Below are 21,099 nucleotides of genomic sequence, written 5' to 3'. Positions count from 1 at the left end.
CGTCTTTCATAAGCTAAGGGCGGCTGCCCAACAAAACCCAACTCGCTGACAGTTTCCCTGTAAGCCTGACCTGTTACCACGTGCACCATTACCCAGCAGCTTGTACACATAAACCCATATTAGATGTACAAACAGCACACACAGTCTGCTAATTCCTTTTGATAAAGAGCCTTTCTCTGGGACTTGACATCTCTCAGGACGAGGAACTTTTGACAGCCTTTTCTTCTGCCTGCCCGCAGCCTATTGCTTACTTGCTCTTTCTACAGCCATGAGTCAGCCCACTTAGAGCGATCCAGGTGAGTTCGTTGCCCTTTTTAGGACAGGACAACACACAAGGGACTGTCCTGTTCTCCGCAGGCTAACCCACCAGTGCTGCGCTCCAGCCAAACGGTAGGAAAAGATGCAGCAAACCAGAATTCATCAGGACATACGGGAAAGAAAGGCCCTTAAACCACCCAAGCTACATGGGGCAGACGACTAGACCCCAAGACCAGTACAGCCATGGAGATCTGAAGTGCCTGGCACGTGAAGGAGCCAGCATCCCACCTGCTCCAGAGGTCTCCGTGATGCCACTGCTTCCACGTTCCCACTGTGGGGCACAGAGGAGGAGCACCTGCTGGCGTTCACATGGAGGGATGCTGCTCTCCCAGAGTGCTACACCAGTGAGATATTCAGCTCAGCTCCTGTCCTCTGCTGGGGGGGGGGGAGTTGCAGTTGATCGTTAACCTACAAATCATAAACACCAGTAAGAATAAGGACCATAAATGACCACTTGTTTCACCTGCCAGTGTGTTAACCAGTAACAATAACACTACAGTTAACTTAAGAAGTCGGTAAAAGAAAGGTTGTGACCCTCTGTGGACTCGATTGCTTCCACTTGGTTTTGATGAGTCTAAGTTAAAATTAGTCATAAGTATTTATCCTCTCTACAAGGAAGTATCATCAGTGAAGTCTCATGCCTACCCAGCATCTGGCACCCTCCTTAGAGATACATCCCCCCCGGCCCTTATGAACACACTCATTGTGCGAGGGTTTTAGTGGGAACAATCTTAACTCTGCAGTTGCTTAAAAGATGAACCAGAGTAAAAATATCACATTTATTGACTTTCCTTCTATTCCAGTGAAAACATCAGGTCAATGTTAAGTGAGACGGTAAAAGCAGATACGGCTAAATGTTCTTACACAGGTCCATTCAGGTAGATACGAGTTCAGGATGTATATATAACCTCCAGTCCACATTGAATAATAGCTGTACTTTGTTAGGCTAAAGATCACAAATACTCCACAAACAGCACAAATCAGCAAAACAACCTCCAGCTGGTTTCCACTGAGTGGAACCCAATCATAAAACTCTTCTCTGCAACTTAGGGAAACTGCTCAGTTAGGTGGGTTCCCTCCACACGTAGAGTTGACCGCCTCTGCTCCAACATTAAAAAGCCACCAAGATACAGCTGCTGAAGACAAGCAGCCTTCTTCCTTTTCACTTACCTGACAATCTGAATCTCCTTTTCCAACTCCCTGTGCTGTACTGATACCAGAGGTTCTTGCCTTCAGTCTCATTTCAGCCCACCTACAGGGCCACATGGAGGACTCCAGAAAGAAGGAAACACTGGCCTCACAGGTCAGCAGTAACTAGAATTCACATAGTCCTGCTTCCTCAGGAAATCCAAGGTCCTTCTCCTCTCAACATCACAGAATGGCTTAAATTGGAAGGGACCTCTGGACATCATCTGCTCAAGCACAACCTAGGTAGGCTGCCCACGACCACATCCATGTGGATTCCAAATACCTTCAAGGAGAGAAACACCACAAATCCTCTGGGCAACCTTTGCCAGTGCTCAGTCATGCCCACAGTAAGAAAGAAGGAAAAAGAAAAAAAAGTGTTTCCTGATGTTCAGAGGGAACCTCCTGTTTCACTTTGTGCCCATTGCCTCCTGACCTGTCACTGGGCACCACTGAAAAGAGCCCAGCTCCAGCTCCTTTACATCTTCCCTTGTGGGATTTACAGACATGGATCAGATCCCCCCAAACCTTCTCCTCTAAGCTGAACTGTCCCCACTCTCTCAGCCTTTCCTCATAGGTGCTGCAGGCCCTTAATCTTCTTTGAGGCCCTTCGCCAGACTCCCCCCTGCAGCCCCAAGTCTCCCTTGTACTGTGGAGCACCCATCAATACCCAGCACTCCAGGTGTGGCCTCACCAGTGCAGAACAGAGGGGAAGAACTGCCTCCCTCAACCTGCTGGCAATGCTTTGCCTAGTGCAGGCCAGGACACCAGCAGTCTTTTTCACAGCCAGGGCACATTGCCAACTCACATTGAGTGTGGTATCTCACCCAGGCTGACTAATGATCGTTTTCTTGTCCTTCACATGCCTGGAAAGGGTCTCCCAGATCAGCTGCTCCATCCATTTTGGACAGCGTAACTCTCCATCTCAGTTAGCAGCTTCAGTACTCTGGGCACTGTTACCACACAAGCATTCCTGCAGCAACACTAAAATGCAGAACCCTATAGTCAGGTGAAGATCTTTAGTGAAACAGACAACAGCCATTCCTTTTGTAACATATGTTTCCACTGCCAACTCTGTTGATCCCCCAAGGATTATATGAAAAACATCATATAAAGGTCATTTGCAAAATCTGGCTGCTTTATCAGGTGAGAAGTAATTAAACTAAACAGCCAGCGGGGTTTATGAGAATATGACGCATGACACCTTCCAGCTTCCTGATGTGTGGCACACTACCCAGCAGCGTATATATAGATGCCGGCCGTCCAGGCAGCGCTATCACCACAGCCAGCCGACTTCTCCTGACCCGCTGACCAGCCGCTCAACATGCAACCCAAAGGTAGTACCGGGGCGAGCTCTTACCCCACTGCCCTGCAGGACAGAAATCTGCTTGGGTATGGCTGCAAACTGTAGGGAAGGGAAGGGAACAGAAGGGAAAGTCCACGATGAGGGTGGGCAAGCGCTGGAATGGGTTGCCCAGACAGGTCACAGAGCCTCCACCACAGGAGATGCTCAAAGCCCAGCTGGAGCAGCCTTGGGCCAGCTGCTGCAGTCAACCCAGCCTGCGTGCGTGCTCCCCGCGCCTTCCCTTCTGCTGGAACAGGGGCGCTGCAACTCTGTGCCATCTGATCCACAGGCGTCTCGCTCAAAATGAAGCTCCTCTTGCTGTCCTGCGTCGTGAGCATGGTCCTTGCTGTCGCCAACGCTGTAAGTACCGAACAAAGAAACAGGCGGGCGTCCAATGCGGGCAATCTCCATGTTGTCACTTGGAAATTGCAAGGTTTTTTAACCGATGGGAGAGCCTCAGAAATACCAATGGCTGGTGCAAGGCTGAACACACGTACTGTACTCCCATTCCAGACTTCTGGCTTAAGATCAAGTCCTCCTCAAACTTTAAAGCAAAAGAGAAATTGCAAGGTCACTCCCAGCCCATCAGTGGGGCCCCCCCCAATTCCTTTGTCATGCAGCTGACCATTTTCCAGACACTGAAGAACAAGTTTCCTCTGCAGATCTTGGCTTTCTAACAGGATACACTTAAAAATAAACAACTGAGCACTTTGTTTAAAACAAACAAAGAAAAAAACAAAGAGAATTGTGTTTTTTCAAGTGTGTTTTGCTCTAACAAAAAGTTGTTTCTTCTACAGCAAGACGACAGCGATAGCTCTGGTGGGGAGAGCACTGAGGCGGTAAGGCTTCTGTTTCTAAATTACTGGGTCTCACCAGTTGTAACATTCAGATTTAACCAGGCGGTTGGCCCTCACTTGGAAAACACTGACGCACAATGCCTTTCTTTTCACAGCCACGAAGACGACCCATTTTCCGGCCCTTTCGTCCCTTTTTTCGCCCCTTCCTGAGAAGGCTCAGGGCTTCTCAGTCTTCCTGATTGCGAGCCTGAGGTAAGCAACCTATCTTGCTGTACAAAAACATATCTGCAGCCAGCTCTATCACGACATTTGCCTACTTCTCACTGTTAATATTTTAATTGTGCAAAAAATTTCATGGCCCAAGCAAGCATCAAGATCTAGCTATGAAGATACTTGAACAGGCATAAAGCAATGGTGCTCTGTACAACATATCGTCTACGATCAGGTACTCCAGCTGAAAATGGTCTAGCTGGAAATCTTTCTTGGGAACAAACGACTACCAAAAACCATATCCAAGCCCCCGTACCCCTGCCAGAATGGCCTGAATAGAAAACTGCTGAGGACAGGAAAATCATTAAGAATTTTTACTTCCACAAATAACACACTACCCTTGTGCAGTTTTTAAATCTCATCCAGCAGGATACTTTCAGTGATTTTCATTTCCTTCAGCACTGCACATTTTCTTAAGCACTTCACAGAGAAGAAAGAATCATGCTACTTGGACTTGCCACACCATAACCAGCCGTATACCCAGCTGTCAGGAGCTGCCCAGCCACCTCCCGTCAACACAGAAACAGCCTCCTCTTGGGGCCATGGCTTCAAAAGACAATTACACTGCTAAGGGCTCAAATAAAACATTCATTAAGACGTTAAAACAATTAACTGCTCTTGGTTCTAACCTGCAATTCTCCTATTGCTCTGCAGGTGCCTACCTGGATAACCATGACTGTCTCCTGCAGGATGCTGCTGCTTCCAGATGATCTTCTGCTTCCCACATCTCCTTCATATCTTCTGTCACCAATGTGCTGAAAATGGAGGACCACCAACAACAGGGTCCCTGTTTCACACGCCCACTACTGAAGCTGGTGTGTGGCAAAGTGCATGGCTCTCAACCCTTCTCTGCTTAATTCCTAAATCTGAATAAATGCTGAGCATCAAATGACTAAGGTCTCTTCATCTCTTAATTATTTCTTGGGAAAAAGAAACACATCAACGTCACTTCAGCGACCCTGCTTGCAATGACCATGAGTAGGAAAGGAAGGGAACTCCTGAGGCTGGCTTTGCCTTTTGTCCATGCTAAGACTCACAGGCTCTCTCAGGTCTTCATCTGGCCCTACCAAATACTACCCAGCACTCTGTGCTTTTAAGGGCTTGTTTATCACAAACATTGCTGCTGAAGAAAACACCAGATTTTAACTACAATTTATGATAGTGGTTTTTGTAAATGAAGTCTGTGGAAGTCTACACAGCAACAGAAACCACTGATGCTGTCTTATAACACTGCTGATGAACTGAAATGTATAGGAGTAAGTAGGGCAAGGATTGACAGGAAAACTAAAACCTCTTACCTTCACTTTTTCCTCTGAAAGTTAACTAATATACTCTCATACTATTTCACAGCTAAGCTTGACTAAGCACAGGAAAAAATGGCAACCAGTACATCTCCTGTTGTCAACAAATGCCTCAGAGGGCCCACGTGCGCCTCTTGACCAAAAGTTACACACATGACCTAAAGCATTAAATACAGCCAAAACATTTGGAAGATTACTCTCGAGGCCACACATCCCAATGATCCTGCGTATGGCACTGTCTCCCCAACAGCTGTACTGCCACGTGCAGTGTGAAGAGAAGAACGTCCGAATGTGATTTGCCCAAAAAAACCAGTCAATGTATACCCTCCAACAGTGATATTTTTAGATAGACACACTAGGACATTCTCATGTGAATACCATAGTGTTAACTAGAAAGTAACTAAAGGTGAAAACTCATCTCAGATAAGACTTTTATTCAGTGACTTTTCTAAGGAGAAACCACTCAGAAACTTCTCTTTTTTACATAGCTCTTTAATTCATCTTAGTAATTAATTCAGATTATCATCCTACAAGTCTCACAGGCCTGAAAGATCCATTCTCCTGATAAGAAATCAGTGCAAAAATACAGAGTTCAAGTGTAGCTCAGAACTACAATCAGTCAAATTCCCAATTATTTCATAAAACGCTGCAGATACGAAGAATGGCTGAAAACAAGTAAGACAAGAAAGAAGTTAACAGCTCCACATTAATCTCATTTTACACTTGAGAAATCCAACAAAGCCATTTTATATTTTCCAAAAGCCTCCATTACGGCACGTCTCATTGAAGCCAAAAGTTCTGGCAGATATTTAGCCAGAGCATGACCCCACAACTGTAACACTGCATGCACTTGACACAGTCAATGTTATACATCACTTGCAATGCAACCTTGCTAATCCAGGGAAGAGTTTTTGCCAGCTGAACTTCAGCACTGAAAAGGACATCATTTCAGTTTCAAGGCTGGGCAGCTGGTATTCCCCTCGTGTGGGAGTCTGTTCCTCATTTACATCACTCACGGCACTCAGGATCAGGATCCTCTTGCCAGTGGGCTCCCCGTTTCTCAGTCACAAGCTTAATGAAGTAGCTATGGTTGGCATACAGCTTGAGCTTCTCACTGATGTCAACCCACTTCACCATCCCAGCATCATCACCTGCTTCCAGAGGCAAGTTATCCATTGTCTCACCTGTTCACAAAACAAGCGTTAGGACATGCTGTTTTCTCCTACTTTCTCTTCTCACACCTGACCAGTTCTTCCTTTCCACAAGGCTCCCTCAAAGGCAGCAACCTTCAACTATTTCTCAGAGAGAAACCAATCAAGTAGCTCACTGAGTCTGTGCTAGAAAACTTTCCCAGACTTGAATTAAACATTTTTTCGGAAATTTGAGTGGCACAGCTACAACTCTTTATGGCCACTCCTAGGTTAACACCAGGAGCGTGACAAGTTACCAGAAATCATTACAACAGCGCAAGTTTAGCCAATCTCTCTGCATCAATTAAACGTTTAACATCTGATTGCTTACTTTCTCAGGTACTCAACAAAATAGGAACTGAATTCTGAAACTTACATATGCCTGCAATCCTGCCCCTCCCCTCCCCAAATTACTATTTTATCAAAGTCACCAAAGTAAAAAACATAACCAGTACTTAAATAAGGATGCAGAAGGGCTTTCTAGTTGCTCTGAAGTTGTTAAAAACCAAGCCAAGAAATGCTTATTAAAAAAAAGTATATTGGAAACAAAGACCAAAAGAACACCATGTTCATTTTTTTTCTGGGGGCTAATAAATCAAAAACCAGCAGCATATTAAACTTCACCACTGTTACCTCTTAACTACCCAAGAGTGAAAATATCACTGTATGACTTCTGTCTGTCTGATTTCCAGACAGAGAAAGCAGACCGATTCACCTCAAGAGGGGAAAGATGAGCATTCAGGATAACAGATCGATGCAAGAACTAGCAATGTATGCTCATTCCAATTAAATGATAGAAGGAATCTAAAGCACAACAATTGCTCTGGCAGAGCAACAAAGATAAAAGGTGTCAAGAGACAGCAAGTAAGACAACGAAGTCAAGAACGCAGTAAAGACCAGCCAGCAGCCAGAGGCAATGCACCTAAAGCAGGCACTGGTACTGACCGTGAAGAAACGAAACCCAAGAGCCTTCCAACTCAGTCATTGAAATAGGAAATTAAACCAACTCAAGCTAAACACAGTGACCGGACAGTGACTGGCCTAGTGTTCAATCTATATAACAAATGCACATTCTGCGATTTGGAACTAGCTAACACAAAAATAAATTATTTTCAGGCAAATCCCTTATGTTCCTTAATTCAGGACTGAAAGAAATCCAAGGGGAACGACAACCAATACTGGCTGTGAATGAACATGACAAAAGATGGGAGACCCTCACACCCATTGCTTTCAGTTTAAGAATTAAACTCAACTTGCATTCTCTTCCACTTTCATGGCTCACCCCAGCCCCACGTACACAAAAACAACATCTACAGTAAAAAACCAGCAAAAAGCACAAGCAGCAATGCCTACCTGTTTCATCGTGATAGTTCACAGCCTCCGTCTCCATCCACGCGTTGTCGGTGTTACGAGGGTCATCCACATATCCTCTGTACACCTTACTCAGAGAACAATCACAAGAAGTTCAAAAAAAGGTGGCATCATTAAAAATCGCCTACAGCCACTCTTACAGAGTATGCAATTGTCTCTTCCCTGTCTTATATCACAAAACCCTGAGCATCACAGCTTATTTCGATGACAGTGCATTTTTTCAACTCCTAACTAGGTACAAGTTACCCCAAGGCTATCTCAAAAGACACAGCTTACCACAAAGTGCTCCTCGCTGAACAGCCTCTGCAGTTGCTTTTCCAAGCTTGCTTTTTCCTCAGGAGATTTCTGCAAGGAGTTCAAGGCCTCTTCCCCAAATTCTCGCTTCAGAGTAGCGCTGATCTTCTCCCCTGGGTCCACCATCCCCTGAGAGTGGAGGAAAAAAACACAACTGAGGAGCCTAAGACCTCCCTTGCTATCACTCTTTTACTGGTGCTTACGACATTACACCCATACAAATCACGCTCTGGTTATGTGAGAAATTCTACACTTATTTGTAAAAAGCAAGCAGACACATCCTTCAAAAACTACAACAGATGAAATTATACCTGCATTAAGCAAAGGACACCATCAAAATTAAATACAAGTACTGCCCTGTAATGCAGGAACAGCAGAAAGCCTATCAATTGACGCTTGGGAGGATAAAGACAAATTGTTTATAGAACCTTTCTCTTCCCCTCTACATCATGAGGTCATCCCCAAAAAGTAATTATATCACATGTATGCCAGTTATCTGCTTATGGACTTGCCAGAGAGATGTCCACCGCTTCCAGAGCTTTGATCTTACCCCCGGGATGGCCCACTCCCCACAGTCTCTCCTCTTTATAGCTACGAACTGCAAGATGTTTTTGCCAGTAACTGCGTGAGCGATCTTATTGCCACTTCCATCCCTCTTCCACCTGCAGAAAACAACACATAAGGACATTTGTTGCTGCTGCTTCTTAGAAGGAAACCAAACAGCAGAGCTCCCACACAATGGCCTGTTGGAGGGCCAAGGCAGTGGATCAAGCACAGTTCTGGATCAAAGACAGACAAGAGCTGTCTGGGAAGATCTCGTCCCTCCATTTTTGCAGCTAGGTCCAGAACATTGGTATCTACTGTAACCCTCACTGTGAAGCCTTTACGTCTAACTGTACTTCTACCTACCTGTAAGATAACGATAACTATACTTTCTGCTATGACAAAGTATAAATTCCAGCTGCAACACTTTCAAACCACCCACTCAGCACCAACAGAAGGCCTCAAACACCCACCACTGCACTCAGGAGTTAGAATAACTGCAGTAATTACAGCAAAAAACTACTTAAATAAAGACAAAAATCAAATCCGTGTTTGTTTAACTTCAAAGGAAAAAAACAGCAGCATCGGTAGCCTTCTGAAAAGGGCAAGGACTAAAAGGCAGCGGCATGACTTTAACAATGGTTCTGTCTTCAACGCGGTGTTCCTTAGCTTGCAGTTTGGTACTTGCACCAGCTCCTCTGAAAGCTCTAGGTGTAATACACTTGACATGAAATCACACAGCCCACATCATTTCAGCCCACCTACAGGGCCACATGGAGGACTCCAGAAAGAAGGAAACACTGGCCTCACAGGTCAGCAGTAACTAGAATTCACAAAGTCCTGCTTCCTCAGGAATTCCAAGGTCCTTCTCCTCTCAACATCACAGAATGGCTTAAATTGGAAGGGACCTCTGGACATCATCTGTTCAAGCACAACCTAGGTAGACTGCCCATGACCACACCCATGTGGATTCCAAATACCTTCAAGGAGAGAAACACCACAAATCCTCTGGGCAACCTTTGCCAGTGCTCAGTCATGCCCACAGTAAGAAAGAAGGAAAAAGAAAAAAAAGTGTTTCCTGATGTTCAGAGGGAACCTCCTGTTTCACTTTGTGCCCATTGCCTCCTGACCTGTCACTGGGCACCACTGAAAAGAGCCCAGCTCCAGCTCCTTTACATCTTCCCTTGTGGGATTTACAGACATGGATCGGATCCCCCCAAACCTTCTCCTCTAAGCTGAACTGTCCCCACTCTCTCAGCCTTTCCTCATAGGTGCTGCAGGCCCTTAATCTTCTTTGAGGCCCTTCGCCAGACTCCCCCCTGCAGCCCCAAGTCTCCCTTGTACTGTGGAGCACCCATCAATACCCAGCACTCCAGGTGTGGCCTCACCAGTGCAGAACAGAGGGGAAGAACTGCCTCCCTCAACCTGCTGGCAATGCTTTGCCTAGTGCAGGCCAGGACACCAGCAGTCTTTTTCACAGCCAGGGCACATTGCCAACTCACATTGAGTGTGGTATCTCACCCAGGCTGACTAATGATCGTTTTCTTGTCCTTCACATGCCTGGAAAGGGTCTCCCAGATCAGCTGCTCCATCCATTTTGGACAGCGTAACTCTCCATCTCAGTTAGCAGCTTCAGTACTCTGGGCACTGTTACCACACAAGCTTTCCTGCAGCAACACTAAAATGCAGAACCCTATAGTCAGGTGAAGATCTTTAGTGAAACAGACAACAGCCATTCCTTTTGTAACATTATGTTTCCACTGCCAACTCTGTCGATCCCCCAAGGATTATATGAAAAACATCATGTAAAGGTCATTTGCAAAATCTGGCTGCTTTATCAGGTGAGAAGTAATTAAACTAAACAGCCAGCGGGGTTTATGAGGATATGACACATGACACCTTCCAGCTTCCTGATGTGTGGCACACTACCCAGCAGCGTATATATAGATGCCGGCCGTCCAGGCAGCGCTATCACCGCAGCCAGCCGACTTCTCCTGACCCGCTGACCAGCCGCTCAACATGCAACCCAAAGGTAGTACCGGGGCGAGCTCTTACCCCACTGCCCTGCAGGACAGAAATCTGCTTGGGTATGGCTGCAAACTGCAGGGAAGGGAAGGGAACAGAAGGGAAAGTCCACGATGAAGGTGGGCAAGCGCTGGAATGGGTTGCCCAGACAGGTCACAGAGCCTCCGCCACAGGAGATGCTCAAAGCCCAGCTGGAGCAGCCCTGGACCAGCTGCTGCAGTCAACCCAGCCTGCGTGCGTGCTCCCCGCGCCTTCCCTTCTGCTGGAACTGGGGCGCTGCAACTCTGTGCCATCTGCTCCACAGGCGTCTCGCTCAAAATGAAGCTCCTCTTGCTGTCCTGCGTCGTGAGCATGGTCCTTGCTGTCGCCAACGCTGTAAGTACCGAACAAAGAAACAGGCGGGCGTCCAATGCGGGCAATCTCCATGTTGTCACTTGGAAATTGCAAGGTTTTTTAACCGATGGGAGAGCCTCAGAAATACCAATGGCTGGTGCAAGGCTGAACACATGTACTGTACTCCCATTCCAGACTTCTGGCTTAAGATCGAGTCCTCCTCAAACTTTAAAGCAAAAGAGAAATTGCAAGGTCATTCCCAGCCCATCAGTGGGGGCCCCCCCCCAATTCCTTCGTCGCGCAGCTGACCATTTTCCAGACACTGAAGAACAAGTTTCCTCTGCAGATCTTGGCTTTCTAACAGGACACACTTAAAAATAAACAACTGAGCACTTTGTTTAAAACAAACAAACAAAAAAACAAAGAGAAGTGTGTTTTTTCAAGTGTGTTTTGCTCTAACAAAAAGTTGTTTCTTCTTCTACAGCAAGACGACAGCGATAGCTCTGGTGGGGAGAGCACTGAGGCGGTAAGGCTTCTGTTTCTAAATTACTGGGTCTCACCAGTTGTAACATTCAGATTTAACCAGGAGGTTGGCCCTCACCTGGGAAACACTGATGCACAATGCCTTTCTTTTCACAGCCACGAACACGTCCCATTTTCTGGCCTTTTCGTCCCATTATTCGCCCCTTCCTGGAAAGGCTTAGGGCTGCTCGGTCTTCCTGATTGCAAGCCTGAGGTAAGCAACCTATCTTTTTATACAAAAAAGAAGTCTGCAGCAAGCACTACCATGACATTTGCCTACTTTTTACATTCTACACTGTAATCATTCTGCAGAGTACTTTTCAGAACTTAAGTGATTTTCATTTCCTTCAGCACTGCACATTATCTTAAGCACTTCACAGAGAAGAAAGAATCATGCTACTTGGACTTGCCACACCATAACCAGCCGTATACCCAGCTGTCAGGAGCTGCCCAGCCACCTCCCGTCAACACAGAAACAGCCTCCTCTTGGGGCCATGGCTTCAAAAGACAATTACACTGCTAAGGGCTCAAATAAAACATTCATTAAGACGTTAAAACAATTAACTGCTCTTGGTTCTAACCTGCAATTCTCCTATTGCTCTGCAGGTGCCTACCTGGATAACCATGGCTGTCTCCTGCAGGATGCTGCTGCTTCCAGATGATCTTCTGCTTCCCACATCTCCTTCATATCTTCTGTCACCAATGTGCTGAAAATGGAGGACCACCAACAACAGGGTCCCTGTTTCACACGCCCACTACTGAAGCTGGTGTGTGGCAAAGTGCATGACTCTCAACCCTTCTCTGCTTAATTCCTAAATCTGAATAAATGCTGAGCATCAAATGACTAAGGTCTCTTCATCTCTTAATTATTTCTTGGGAAAAAGAAACACATCAACGTCACTTCAGCGACCCTGCTTGCAATGACCATGAGTAGGAAAGGAAGGGAACTCCTGAGGCTGGCTTTGCCTTTTGTCCATGCTGAGATTCACAGGCTCTCTCAGGTCTTTATCTGGCACTACTAAATGCTACCCAGCCTCCTCCCTGTGCTTTTAAGAGACTATTTATTAAAAACATGGCCACTGAAGCAAACACCACATCTTAACTATAATTTAAGATAGTGTTTTTGTAAACAAGATCCATGTAAGCTTAAACAGCAACAGAAAGCATTTATGTAGTGTTAGTAATACTATACAAGATATAAAGTATGGGGAAAGAAATGTACAGGGATTTAAAGGGAACCTTAAGGCTATTAGCATGTTTTAGATAGAGACACTCTAAGACATTAGGATGTGAATAACTGTTAATCCTACACAGGTATGTAACCAGGGCATCACAGCTTATTTCAACGGCAGACATATTTTTTCAACTCCTAACTAGGTGCAAGTTACCCCAAAGCTATCTCAAAAGACACAGCTTACCACAAAGTGCTCTTGGCTGAGCGACCTCTGGAGTCGCTTCTCTAAGCTTCCTTTTTCCTCAGGCCATTTCTGCAAGGAGTTCAAGGCCTCTTCCCCAAATTATTGCCTAAGAGAGGCACTGACCTTCTCCCCTGGGTCCCCCATCCCCCTAAAGGGGGAAGAAAAAAAAAAAATACAGAACTGAGTATCCCTAAGGGCTCCCTGGCTGCCCCCCTTTTTCAGCGGTGCTGAGGACACTGCACCCCCTCACGCCAGGCTGTGCTTATGGGAGGAGTCCCGCGTTCCCTTGTCAAAAGGAAGCAAACCCCAGGCTAGGAGAATTTAAACTCGAAAAATTAGAACGGGCTAAAGGACACCTGCCCTAAGCACGAGACACCACCAGAATTAAACACAGCCCCCGCCCTGCGGACAACAGACAGCCCGCGAACCCCACACGGGCACCGGGCACCCTCCGCCCGCGGCCCCTCTGAGGCGCCCAACGGGGCCCCGCCACCGCCCCTCCTCCCCTCATTGGGCGGAGTCCCCGCCCCCCCCGCGCTGCGCTCTCCGATTGGCTGCCTCTTCCCCCGCCCCCCGCCGCTGTCAGGGTCCCGGGCTGCGGGCGCTGCGTGCGCTGCGGGCGCTGCGTGCGCTGCGGTTCCTGCGTGCGCTGCGGTTCCTGCGTGCGCTGGGGGCGCTGCGTGCGGCGGGATGGGCGCGGTGCGGGAGCTGGCGCTGTTCCTGGGCACGCTGCTCTACGCGTACGCCGAGGCGGCGGTGCGGCTGCTGCTGCCCGCCCGCAGGAAGGCCGTCGGCGGGGAGCTGGTGCTGCTGACGGGGGCCGGCCGCGGGCTGGGCAGAGCCACGGCCCTCGAGTTCGCCCGGCGCCAGAGCCGCCTGGTGCTGTGGGACGTCGACACGGTAACGGGCCGCGGAGCCCCCCACTCCGCCCAGGCGAGCCCCTGCGGGGTGCATGGCACATAACGTCCGCTCCTTTCCTTCCTCTCCCAGCACGGCCTCAGGGAGACGGCTGCGGAGTGCGAAAGGCTGGGAGCCACCGTCCACACCTTCGTGGTGGACTGCAGCAAAAGGGAGGAAATCTACGGCGCTGCGGAGAAGGTAGGGGAGCAGGTGCACGAGCAAAAGCTTAGCCAGATGGGCTTGGGTGTCAGGAAGGGCTGGAAAACTGCACCCGAGGTATTCCACTCACAGCGTGCAAGTCTTAAAATTGCAGCTTTTTTGTTTCTGTACGTACAGAGAGGAAAGCGGCCCTTTGGGTATCACAGCCCAGCTCATCCTCCTTTGTGGGCTTCTGTCCCTGCGAGCCCCCACTTTAGGCTTTAGACCCGTCTTCCTTTTAGCTTGCTGAGAAACAGGCAGACACCACTGTGGAAATTTGAAAGACTATTGTAGAAAGTAAGGTTCAGGTGGTCCAGAACATTCAGTATGTCCACAGAGCCAGCTATGACTGTGCAGAGCATATTTTTCTGTGGGTGAAGATTCTATAAAAACTGGCATGTGTAAAAACATCACATCTAAATCAGCTTCCAGGATACTGCACACTTCCTACTGGATCAGGAAACACAGCATGATTTTCTTCTCCCTGAAAGAAAGAGTTGTAAAAATTAAATTAATTGCTGCTCATAACCTTGCACTATTGTGATAACAAATGACACGTGGCTGCATGTTCTTTTTGCCAAAAAGGTGAAGAAGGACATTGGCGATGTCTCCATCCTCGTGAACAATGCTGGTGTGATCACGGCTGCCGACTTGCTCTCGACCCAGGACCACCAGATTGAGAAAATGTTTGAGGTCAACATTCTCGCCCACATCTGGGTAAGGGCCGCTAGCGCGTTCGTCCCTCTGTGGTGGTGTGAGTGTTATTGAGGAGGTGGGGGCACCCTCAGCCAGGCACCGAGACCCTGCAGGCAGGAGATGCATGGCTCAAAAATGCAAAATGTTTTTTTGTAGCAAAGCCCTGAGAGCAGGCAGCAGGGCCAGCCTCTTCCCAACTGCTCCTGTCAGCCCAGCAGGGCTCCAGGTCTCTACCCCGGGGCATTTTGTACCTGCCTGCATTGCTGACTCTGTTCTGGGCTCCTGGCACTGTCTCAAGCCCATCCTGGAGCCTTTGCCTGTGTGTATCACCTTCCTTATACCCCTCCAGAACTTCTCTCTGCATGGAGGTGACATGGCTGGGCCCTATCAGAGCTAGGCCTTGCCTTTCCCCTCTCTGGGGACAGGGACAGCGTTCAGCAGGAAAAACAGAGTGGTCAGTAAACAATTTCTGCTTGCAGGGGACTAAAAGGTGTGCTACAGATTGGGTGTGCTGAGGAGAGATACCGGCAGCGTGGCTACTGACAAGTGAAACCTAAAAACTAGGCTAGGAGCAATGTGAACATCAGCTTCTGTCAATCCCTGGCTTTGCTGAAAGGCTCCTTTTGGAAACTGGGATGCAAATTGTCCCAGCTAAAAGGAGACTGGGTGTCTCTGTGGTTCTCAGGAGCTTGGTGCCATGCAACCCCAGCACTAGGGGTAGGCTTAGTCACTTAACTGCACATAACTGAGTAACTTTATTGCACATAATTGGGGCCAGCGTTGAAGACTCCTAAGAAGTTATTGTTCGTTTCCTCCTCCACATGCCCCACCTCTTCTTATTCTAAAACCCTTTCCAGACAACCAGAGCTTTTCTGCCAGCAATGATGGACAACAACCGCGGTCACATTGTTACAGTGGCTTCCGCAGCAGGTCATTTTGTAACCTCTTTCATGGTGGCTTATTGGTAAGTGACTTCCGAATCAGCTCTCTTCATTTCTTGTTTTTAATTGTGTCTTCTCCACCAGCACACACGGAGTAACCGAAATAAACATCCCACTGAATAAGCTACTTCCAAAGAGCAATGCTAAGGAGAAAAAAAACACAACACCCGTCAAATAAGGACCCACAGAGGTACCCACTAATTTCATTATTAGCTCTGATTGAGGTGATTCAGTAAAGGATTAATGATGTGACCAATCAACTAATGAAATCTTCTTACTTTTTTCTCTCCATACCTAATCCAGATTTTGCTTTGTTTAAAAAAAAAAAAGGTATCTTCTTCCCTTCTCCTCCTTAGAGTGTAGCACTCCTGTGAGTTGGTGTGGTGTTAATGAGAAAATCCTTACTGAGCAGCTTTTTGCATTTCTAGCATTTGTGGCAGTGACTGCAGTGGATAGAAACGCTTCTGCCATCATCAGATAAAACAAGGTTTTGACTGTAAAACTACTGTAATCTTTTGAGAAGATAAAAGATACAGTAATACTGAGTGCTGTAAGGAACATGACACTGCTGAGAGGCCAAAGTACTGCCCAAGTTTAACAGAGGCACTGGAAACGCATGCACAAAATTGCAGAAATACTGTTGTCTGGCATAATGTCATACTGCATCTGACCTAGCCCTCTACAATAGTGTTTCCCAGCAGAAGCATCTTTCCCTGGGTATGTTCCTTCATGGGGAGTCACTGTTGGCCATGTAAGAACACCTGAGCCAGGACTTTTAGCTGTATTACACTGTTAAACTTATTTGATATTGCTCATTTGATTTGTTTCTGCTTGGTTCTGTTTTATACTCCTGGCCTCCACAAACTTCAGTTGCGCTAAATTGCTTAAGTCCTTTGTTTCAAATCTCGTGCTTCAACGTCACAACATGCTCCACGTGATACAAGAAGCAGTAGGATTGTTGCCCATATCTATAATCCCATTTGTTCTTAATTTTGCACACTTCAGAAAATTCTTCAGAAGAATTCAGCTTAAAACATTCTAAGTCAGCTGTATGGATTCACACACTATAGTTTCCTAGCATTTATCTGCCTGCTCAGTAGTAACCTAAGATTTTCAGAGTCACCCACTTCACATCTCACTATGCCCTCCCCTGGCAGCACTATCTATTTCTGTGCTACACTGTGAGACAGTAAAAGTCAGCATTAGTTCCTGCCCTATCTCTTAGGGATGGATTACACGTCTTCCCCTGCTAGTCAGTATTGGGTGTTCTTTCAGCCCCTTTCTATTTACATCACGTTGGAAATAGCATTCCCATCTTCTCATTTGTGACATTTTTTCCGTCCAGTTCAAGCAAGTTTGCTGCAGTTGGATTTCATAAAGCTCTAACCGAGGAACTATCTACCCTGGGAAAGGATGGAATAAAAACAACATGTGTCTGCCCAGTTTTTATGAACACTGGATTTGTCAAAAACCCCCGTACAAGGTAATGTTTTGATAAAAGCCACATCTCAGCCTGCCTTTCTTTGCATTTAGATGTATTTACCCCTGCTTTAGGACTTGCTTCCAACCTGTATATCAAAGGGTAAATAAAATTGGCTGAATATAAATCTCTATCTGCAACATCACTTCAACCACAAGACCTGCATTTGAATTACCTGACTTTGCCTGCAGTCAAAGTATCCTACTTCACATTCAACTCTCCCATGTTTTACCTATATCATTCTTAAATTTATGCTTTCCTTTCATTTTAGGCTTGGAAGGATTTTGGAAGTTGATGAAGTTGTGAAAGAAATGATGGAAGGAATACTGACTAACAAGAAAATGGTTTTTGTTCCACCACAGCTGAGCATTGCTTTACTTTCTGACATGTAAGTGGCATTAAAAAAAAGGGGGGGGGGGGGAAATATTCAACACAACTGCGTGAGTGTAGAAGCATCACACTTGAACCATCTAATTCAAGTTTTACCATTGGAATAAGTGTCTTTTGCTTTCACAGTAGGAAAACTTTCAGTTGATATCATTGAAATAAATACCCCTGAATGATGGCTAGACACCCAAAGTCTACATTCAATCCAGTTCCATTTATTTTCTACCATCTTTAATATCTTTAACCAATATACTAGGTCATTAAATTCATTTCTTATTTGACTTCAGTATGTCTATAGCCACTTGAAAATGTGCATCAGTCTGCAGGAGACATTTTTTTCCCTGACTGAATTACCTCAAGCATCTTACACCACATGTCAAGGCTAAGGAATTACGTGGTGATTATTCCTAATGACAATAGGAGAAATAAAAGCATTTTGTTGAGTCCTGTCATAGGTCATTACAACCCACTGTTTGCAGAGAGTTGCTGAGTGGGGAACTCGACTGCTCCACAGGCTGACACGGAGGCAAAGGGAGACCGAGGGATCTCTCTTCCTTCACAGACAGGATTTCTCATGGGCTTGCCAAGAACAGCTTCACAGGTTCTCTGAACCAGCAGCCACAAGCTCCAGAAGCAGCTGAGGAACTGCTGCATTTTAGCCTTCACTTCTTCATGTCAGCACCAGAAGGTCTAGGCCACAGGGGCTGGGAAGGGTGCTTGAGAAGGACTCTGCTGCTTCTCTTGGCCATGAGAAGCACAATTTGTCCTCTCAGGCTTCTTTACCGAGTTGTAGTTGCTCTGCTGGGACATTTTCACCAGAGCTCAGGTTCGAAGCCTAGAAGGCACATCAGAACAACTGAATTGCCATGTCAGTTAGCTCCTACAGTCCCTCAAGAAACCCTTGGTAACAACTCGTTTGTGAGAAGACAACTTGGCTCTAACCAAAACCTCCTATTTATGAGAGGCTGTAAAGATTCTTCTGTTTTCCCCAAATTCCTCAGTCAACCAGATGAGGTTTTGAAAGCAAAGAAGACAAAGGCAATTCTCACCTTATTTTTAATGCACATGCCTACATTCGGTGTTAAACCTTCCTGGATGCAGCAGCAATGCTGCAACCAACATCCTGCCCAGGGGATACCTGTCCTTGGAGTTGTCATCAAAGGAGGAAGGTGGTGAAGGGATCAGAATCAAAGCTAGCCAAAGAATTTCAAGGGCTACATATCCTTGGGAACTACTCCCCAGTTTCAGTTTTGGTCTCTGTCTGAGGCGAGCACACATTCTGCACCCAGACCAGCTCTTGTCCCACCTGTGCTGCCACTTTTCCTGTGACCCAAGTTCTTATCCTAGATTTCATCTCACGATTTTATCTTTCAGGTTGCTTCCAGAACGTGTCTCAAGATTTCTGAAAAAGCTGACAGATGTTAAGTTTGATGCAATTGTTGGACACTGGAGCAAACAGTGAACAGCAAGTCGTTTGTCGTTTCCCCATGACACGAGTGAAAACAGAACATGGACCATGTGTAGCGCAGCGGTTTTGATTCAGAGCAGAAGCAAGACAGGTACTTCCTCCAGGCCACCACTGCCCTTCACACCTAGAGGCTTATCCCACACCTGCAGCAGGAACACACCTGCATAACATGAAGTGTTACCAGAGCAGAGATGCAGCTCTGCAAGTGAGAAGGGCTGTTTTAGCTGTGCATTGTGACATCGCTAGCTCCTTCCCTGCTTCCCGCATGCACCGAGGCAGCCAGGAAATGCAGCAAAGCCCGTTTTTGGGCAACACAGGGATTGCCTGAGTATATTTATGTTAATCTGGACTCATCACTGAGCAAAGTGATCTTGTGGGAAGAAATTCATACAGGTGGTCTGCTTCATCTCAATGAATCATTTTAAATTTAAAAATCCTGTAACACACACTCCATTTTATGTGCTTTTGTAGTGAGTACCTGAAAGAACACAACCTTTTAATCAAGTGTTACCTGAATGTGTTGATTGTCGCGTTATGCGTGAGCAACATCAGCACCACTTGTACAGAATAAATACAGTTCTTTACCCAAAAGTTGCCTCGCAGCAGTTCAGCCATAACCACGTCCTAGAGGTGCGTTTAAGGCACAGCAGCGTCAAGTAACGCGCCCTCTGCCGGTGTCATTTCCCACATGGCTTATCGGTAATCCCCAGGCTCTTTCCAACCAGCTTCCTCTGAAACAAGCACAGTATTTCTTGGCCAGTTACCGGGTGCCCTCCCGCATTTCGTGCTCACTTGAGAATGCAACTTATTTCAACCAAAGGTAGAAAAAGTTGCACTGAAAAAAAAGAAGATATGGACTTATTGTCCTCACACTAGCAGGCACTCTTGTCTTTAAATAAAAATCAAGGAGATGCTAAACCTGGAAGCTCCTCATTGAGATGCCAGGGGTGAACTGAAGTGGAAGTCTATGGGACTTGTACACCAGTACAGACCAGAAGAGAAAGCCTTAACAGGGAAGCCAGCGACTCCTGGATAAGCCTTCATTTCAGCTCACTGACGCTCTTCAGACACATATGCACAGCAATGAGGGTTTTCATATTCCACTCCTCTCGAACGCTGGCACTGTTCATTGCACAAGCTGCCGCAGCTCCAACAGGCTGGGATGATTCCTGGCTTCCCCCTCCCCACCCTGCTCTGCCCCTTGCAGGGGAGCAGCAGAGCAGGGTTTGCCAGCAGGAGGAGACAATCCCAGCGCTGTGGCCAACAATCTGTCAGGCATCTCACCCATGGGGCACTGGCCAGCCCCACTCTGCCCCTGGCCCAACCCAGCAATGAAGTCACAGCAGGAAGGCTGGGTCAGGATCAGCAAGGCACTGAACACCTACAGCGCCACCAACGCACAGGCTGGAGCTTTAACGTGGGTGGCAGGCCAACGGGCAGGCCTATGTGGGGCCACGGCCCCAGAGGAGCCCCGCTCTCCCTCACAAGCCTCCCTCCTGCTTCCCTGGGCACCACCGTGACCAGGAAGAGGTTAAGCCTCCAAAGGTCTGTGTAAACTCCCTTTGGCCTGCGGAACAGCAGAACACCGTGCGATGAAACGCCGGTCAAAGACCTCTTTGGAGCACAGAGAGGTTTTCTGCCTACTTGTGCAACTGCTGGCTGCAGCAGGCACTTGCTGGCTGGCGGCCATTTGAGGGAGACCTGAACACACTGCTGCATTAGGCACGGCTACATGTGGGTGGCTTCCAGTGTAATCCTTGCTCTCCATACCAATGTTCTCCTGGCCTCCTCAGTTCTCTTCCTGGCCACCAGTCAATACAGCTCAAGTTTACCCCAAAATCTGGTTGTTCGGGGTACCTGGTGGAAGCCTATGCCATCAAACTTCATATTGCCGCTTCCAGCAAAGCCCCACACTCAAGCAGAGGAGTCTTGCATGCCAGCTTAGGGCACTTACGAGCCTGGTGGGGACTCTGCTGTCGTGTTCTGCTTCCGCCTTGGCCACCTCTTGGAGCTGGCACTCCCCTGCCTCAGCCCCAGCCCCAGCTGGAGACCCATGCCAGGAAGGCGGCAGCACTGCTGAGCTGTGAAATCAGGGCCTGGCTGAACCGCCAAACGTG

At 47.2% G+C, this 21,099-nt stretch overlaps 2 protein-coding genes and 1 long non-coding RNA gene across 7 annotated transcripts; 2 read left to right on the top strand and 1 right to left on the bottom strand.

Moving 5' to 3' along the window:
* Positions 1-2,471: 2,471 nt before the first annotated feature.
* On the top strand, positions 2,472-12,336 carry LOC308195015. Of its 3 annotated transcripts, none has more exons than XR_013951136.1 (5): positions 2,472-2,840; positions 3,138-3,208; positions 3,646-3,687; positions 3,801-3,897; positions 12,101-12,336. It is a non-coding gene; the product is annotated as an uncharacterized lncRNA (long non-coding RNA). The 3 variants fall into 3 exon arrangements; XR_013951137.1 differs by lacking the exon at positions 12,101-12,336 and adding an exon at positions 4,605-4,804; XR_013951138.1 differs by lacking the exon at positions 12,101-12,336 and adding an exon at positions 4,570-4,804.
* On the bottom strand, positions 5,688-13,267 carry LOC308195006 (ADP-ribose pyrophosphatase, mitochondrial-like). Of its 3 annotated transcripts, XM_080591718.1 has the most exons (8): positions 12,913-13,267; positions 12,109-12,201; positions 11,574-11,721; positions 10,670-11,012; positions 8,622-8,733; positions 8,054-8,200; positions 7,760-7,844; positions 5,688-6,400 (listed from the first exon to the last, which is right to left on the bottom strand). In XM_080591718.1, exons 2-8 carry the CDS (start codon positions 12,118-12,120, stop codon positions 6,225-6,227), a joined length of 1,023 nt encoding a protein of 340 aa, XP_080447844.1. In that variant the 5' UTR covers positions 12,121-12,201; positions 12,913-13,267; the 3' UTR covers positions 5,688-6,224. The 3 variants fall into 3 exon arrangements, with proteins under 3 accessions (XP_080447844.1, XP_080447846.1, XP_080447845.1); XM_080591720.1 differs by lacking the exons at positions 10,670-11,012; positions 11,574-11,721; XM_080591719.1 differs by lacking the exons at positions 11,574-11,721; positions 12,913-13,267 and having other exon boundaries at positions 12,109-12,189.
* Positions 13,268-13,489: 222 nt separating this feature from the next.
* LOC308195009 (17-beta-hydroxysteroid dehydrogenase 13-like) lies at positions 13,490-19,573 on the top strand. Its single transcript, XM_080591723.1, has 7 exons — positions 13,490-13,812; positions 13,903-14,010; positions 14,596-14,727; positions 15,564-15,670; positions 16,993-17,130; positions 17,399-17,515; positions 18,889-19,573. The coding sequence occupies exons 1-7, from the start codon at positions 13,603-13,605 to the stop codon at positions 18,974-18,976; spliced, it is 900 nt and encodes a 299-aa protein (XP_080447849.1). The 5' UTR covers positions 13,490-13,602; the 3' UTR covers positions 18,977-19,573.
* The last annotated feature ends 1,526 nt before the right edge of the window (positions 19,574-21,099 follow it).

The sequence above is a fragment of the Anser brachyrhynchus genome, assembly GCF_964034855.1.
Source record: "Anser brachyrhynchus genome assembly, chromosome: 4".
NCBI classification, from domain to species: Eukaryota; Metazoa; Chordata; class Aves; order Anseriformes; family Anatidae; genus Anser; species Anser brachyrhynchus.
This window is presented reverse-complemented; position numbering and strand designations above follow the sequence as displayed.

Coding starts and splice junctions, on each gene's coding strand:
- LOC308195006 (XM_080591718.1), bottom strand. Junction 11,013..11,573: donor TGTGCATCAGTGTTTCCCAG/GTGAGGGCCAAC, acceptor CGGTACTTACAG/CGTTGGCGACAGCAAGGACC. Junction 7,845..8,053: donor TCAGCGAGGAGCACTTTGTG/GTAAGCTGTGTC, acceptor TCTCTGAGTAAG/GTGTACAGAGGATATGTGGA.
- LOC308195009 (XM_080591723.1), top strand. CDS start 13,603: ATGGGCGCGGTGCGGGAGCTGGCGCTGTTCCTGGGCACGCTGCTCTAC. Junction 14,728..15,563: donor ACATTCTCGCCCACATCTGG/GTAAGGGCCGCT, acceptor AACCCTTTCCAG/ACAACCAGAGCTTTTCTGCC. Junction 17,516..18,888: donor ATTGCTTTACTTTCTGACAT/GTAAGTGGCATT, acceptor TTTATCTTTCAG/GTTGCTTCCAGAACGTGTCT.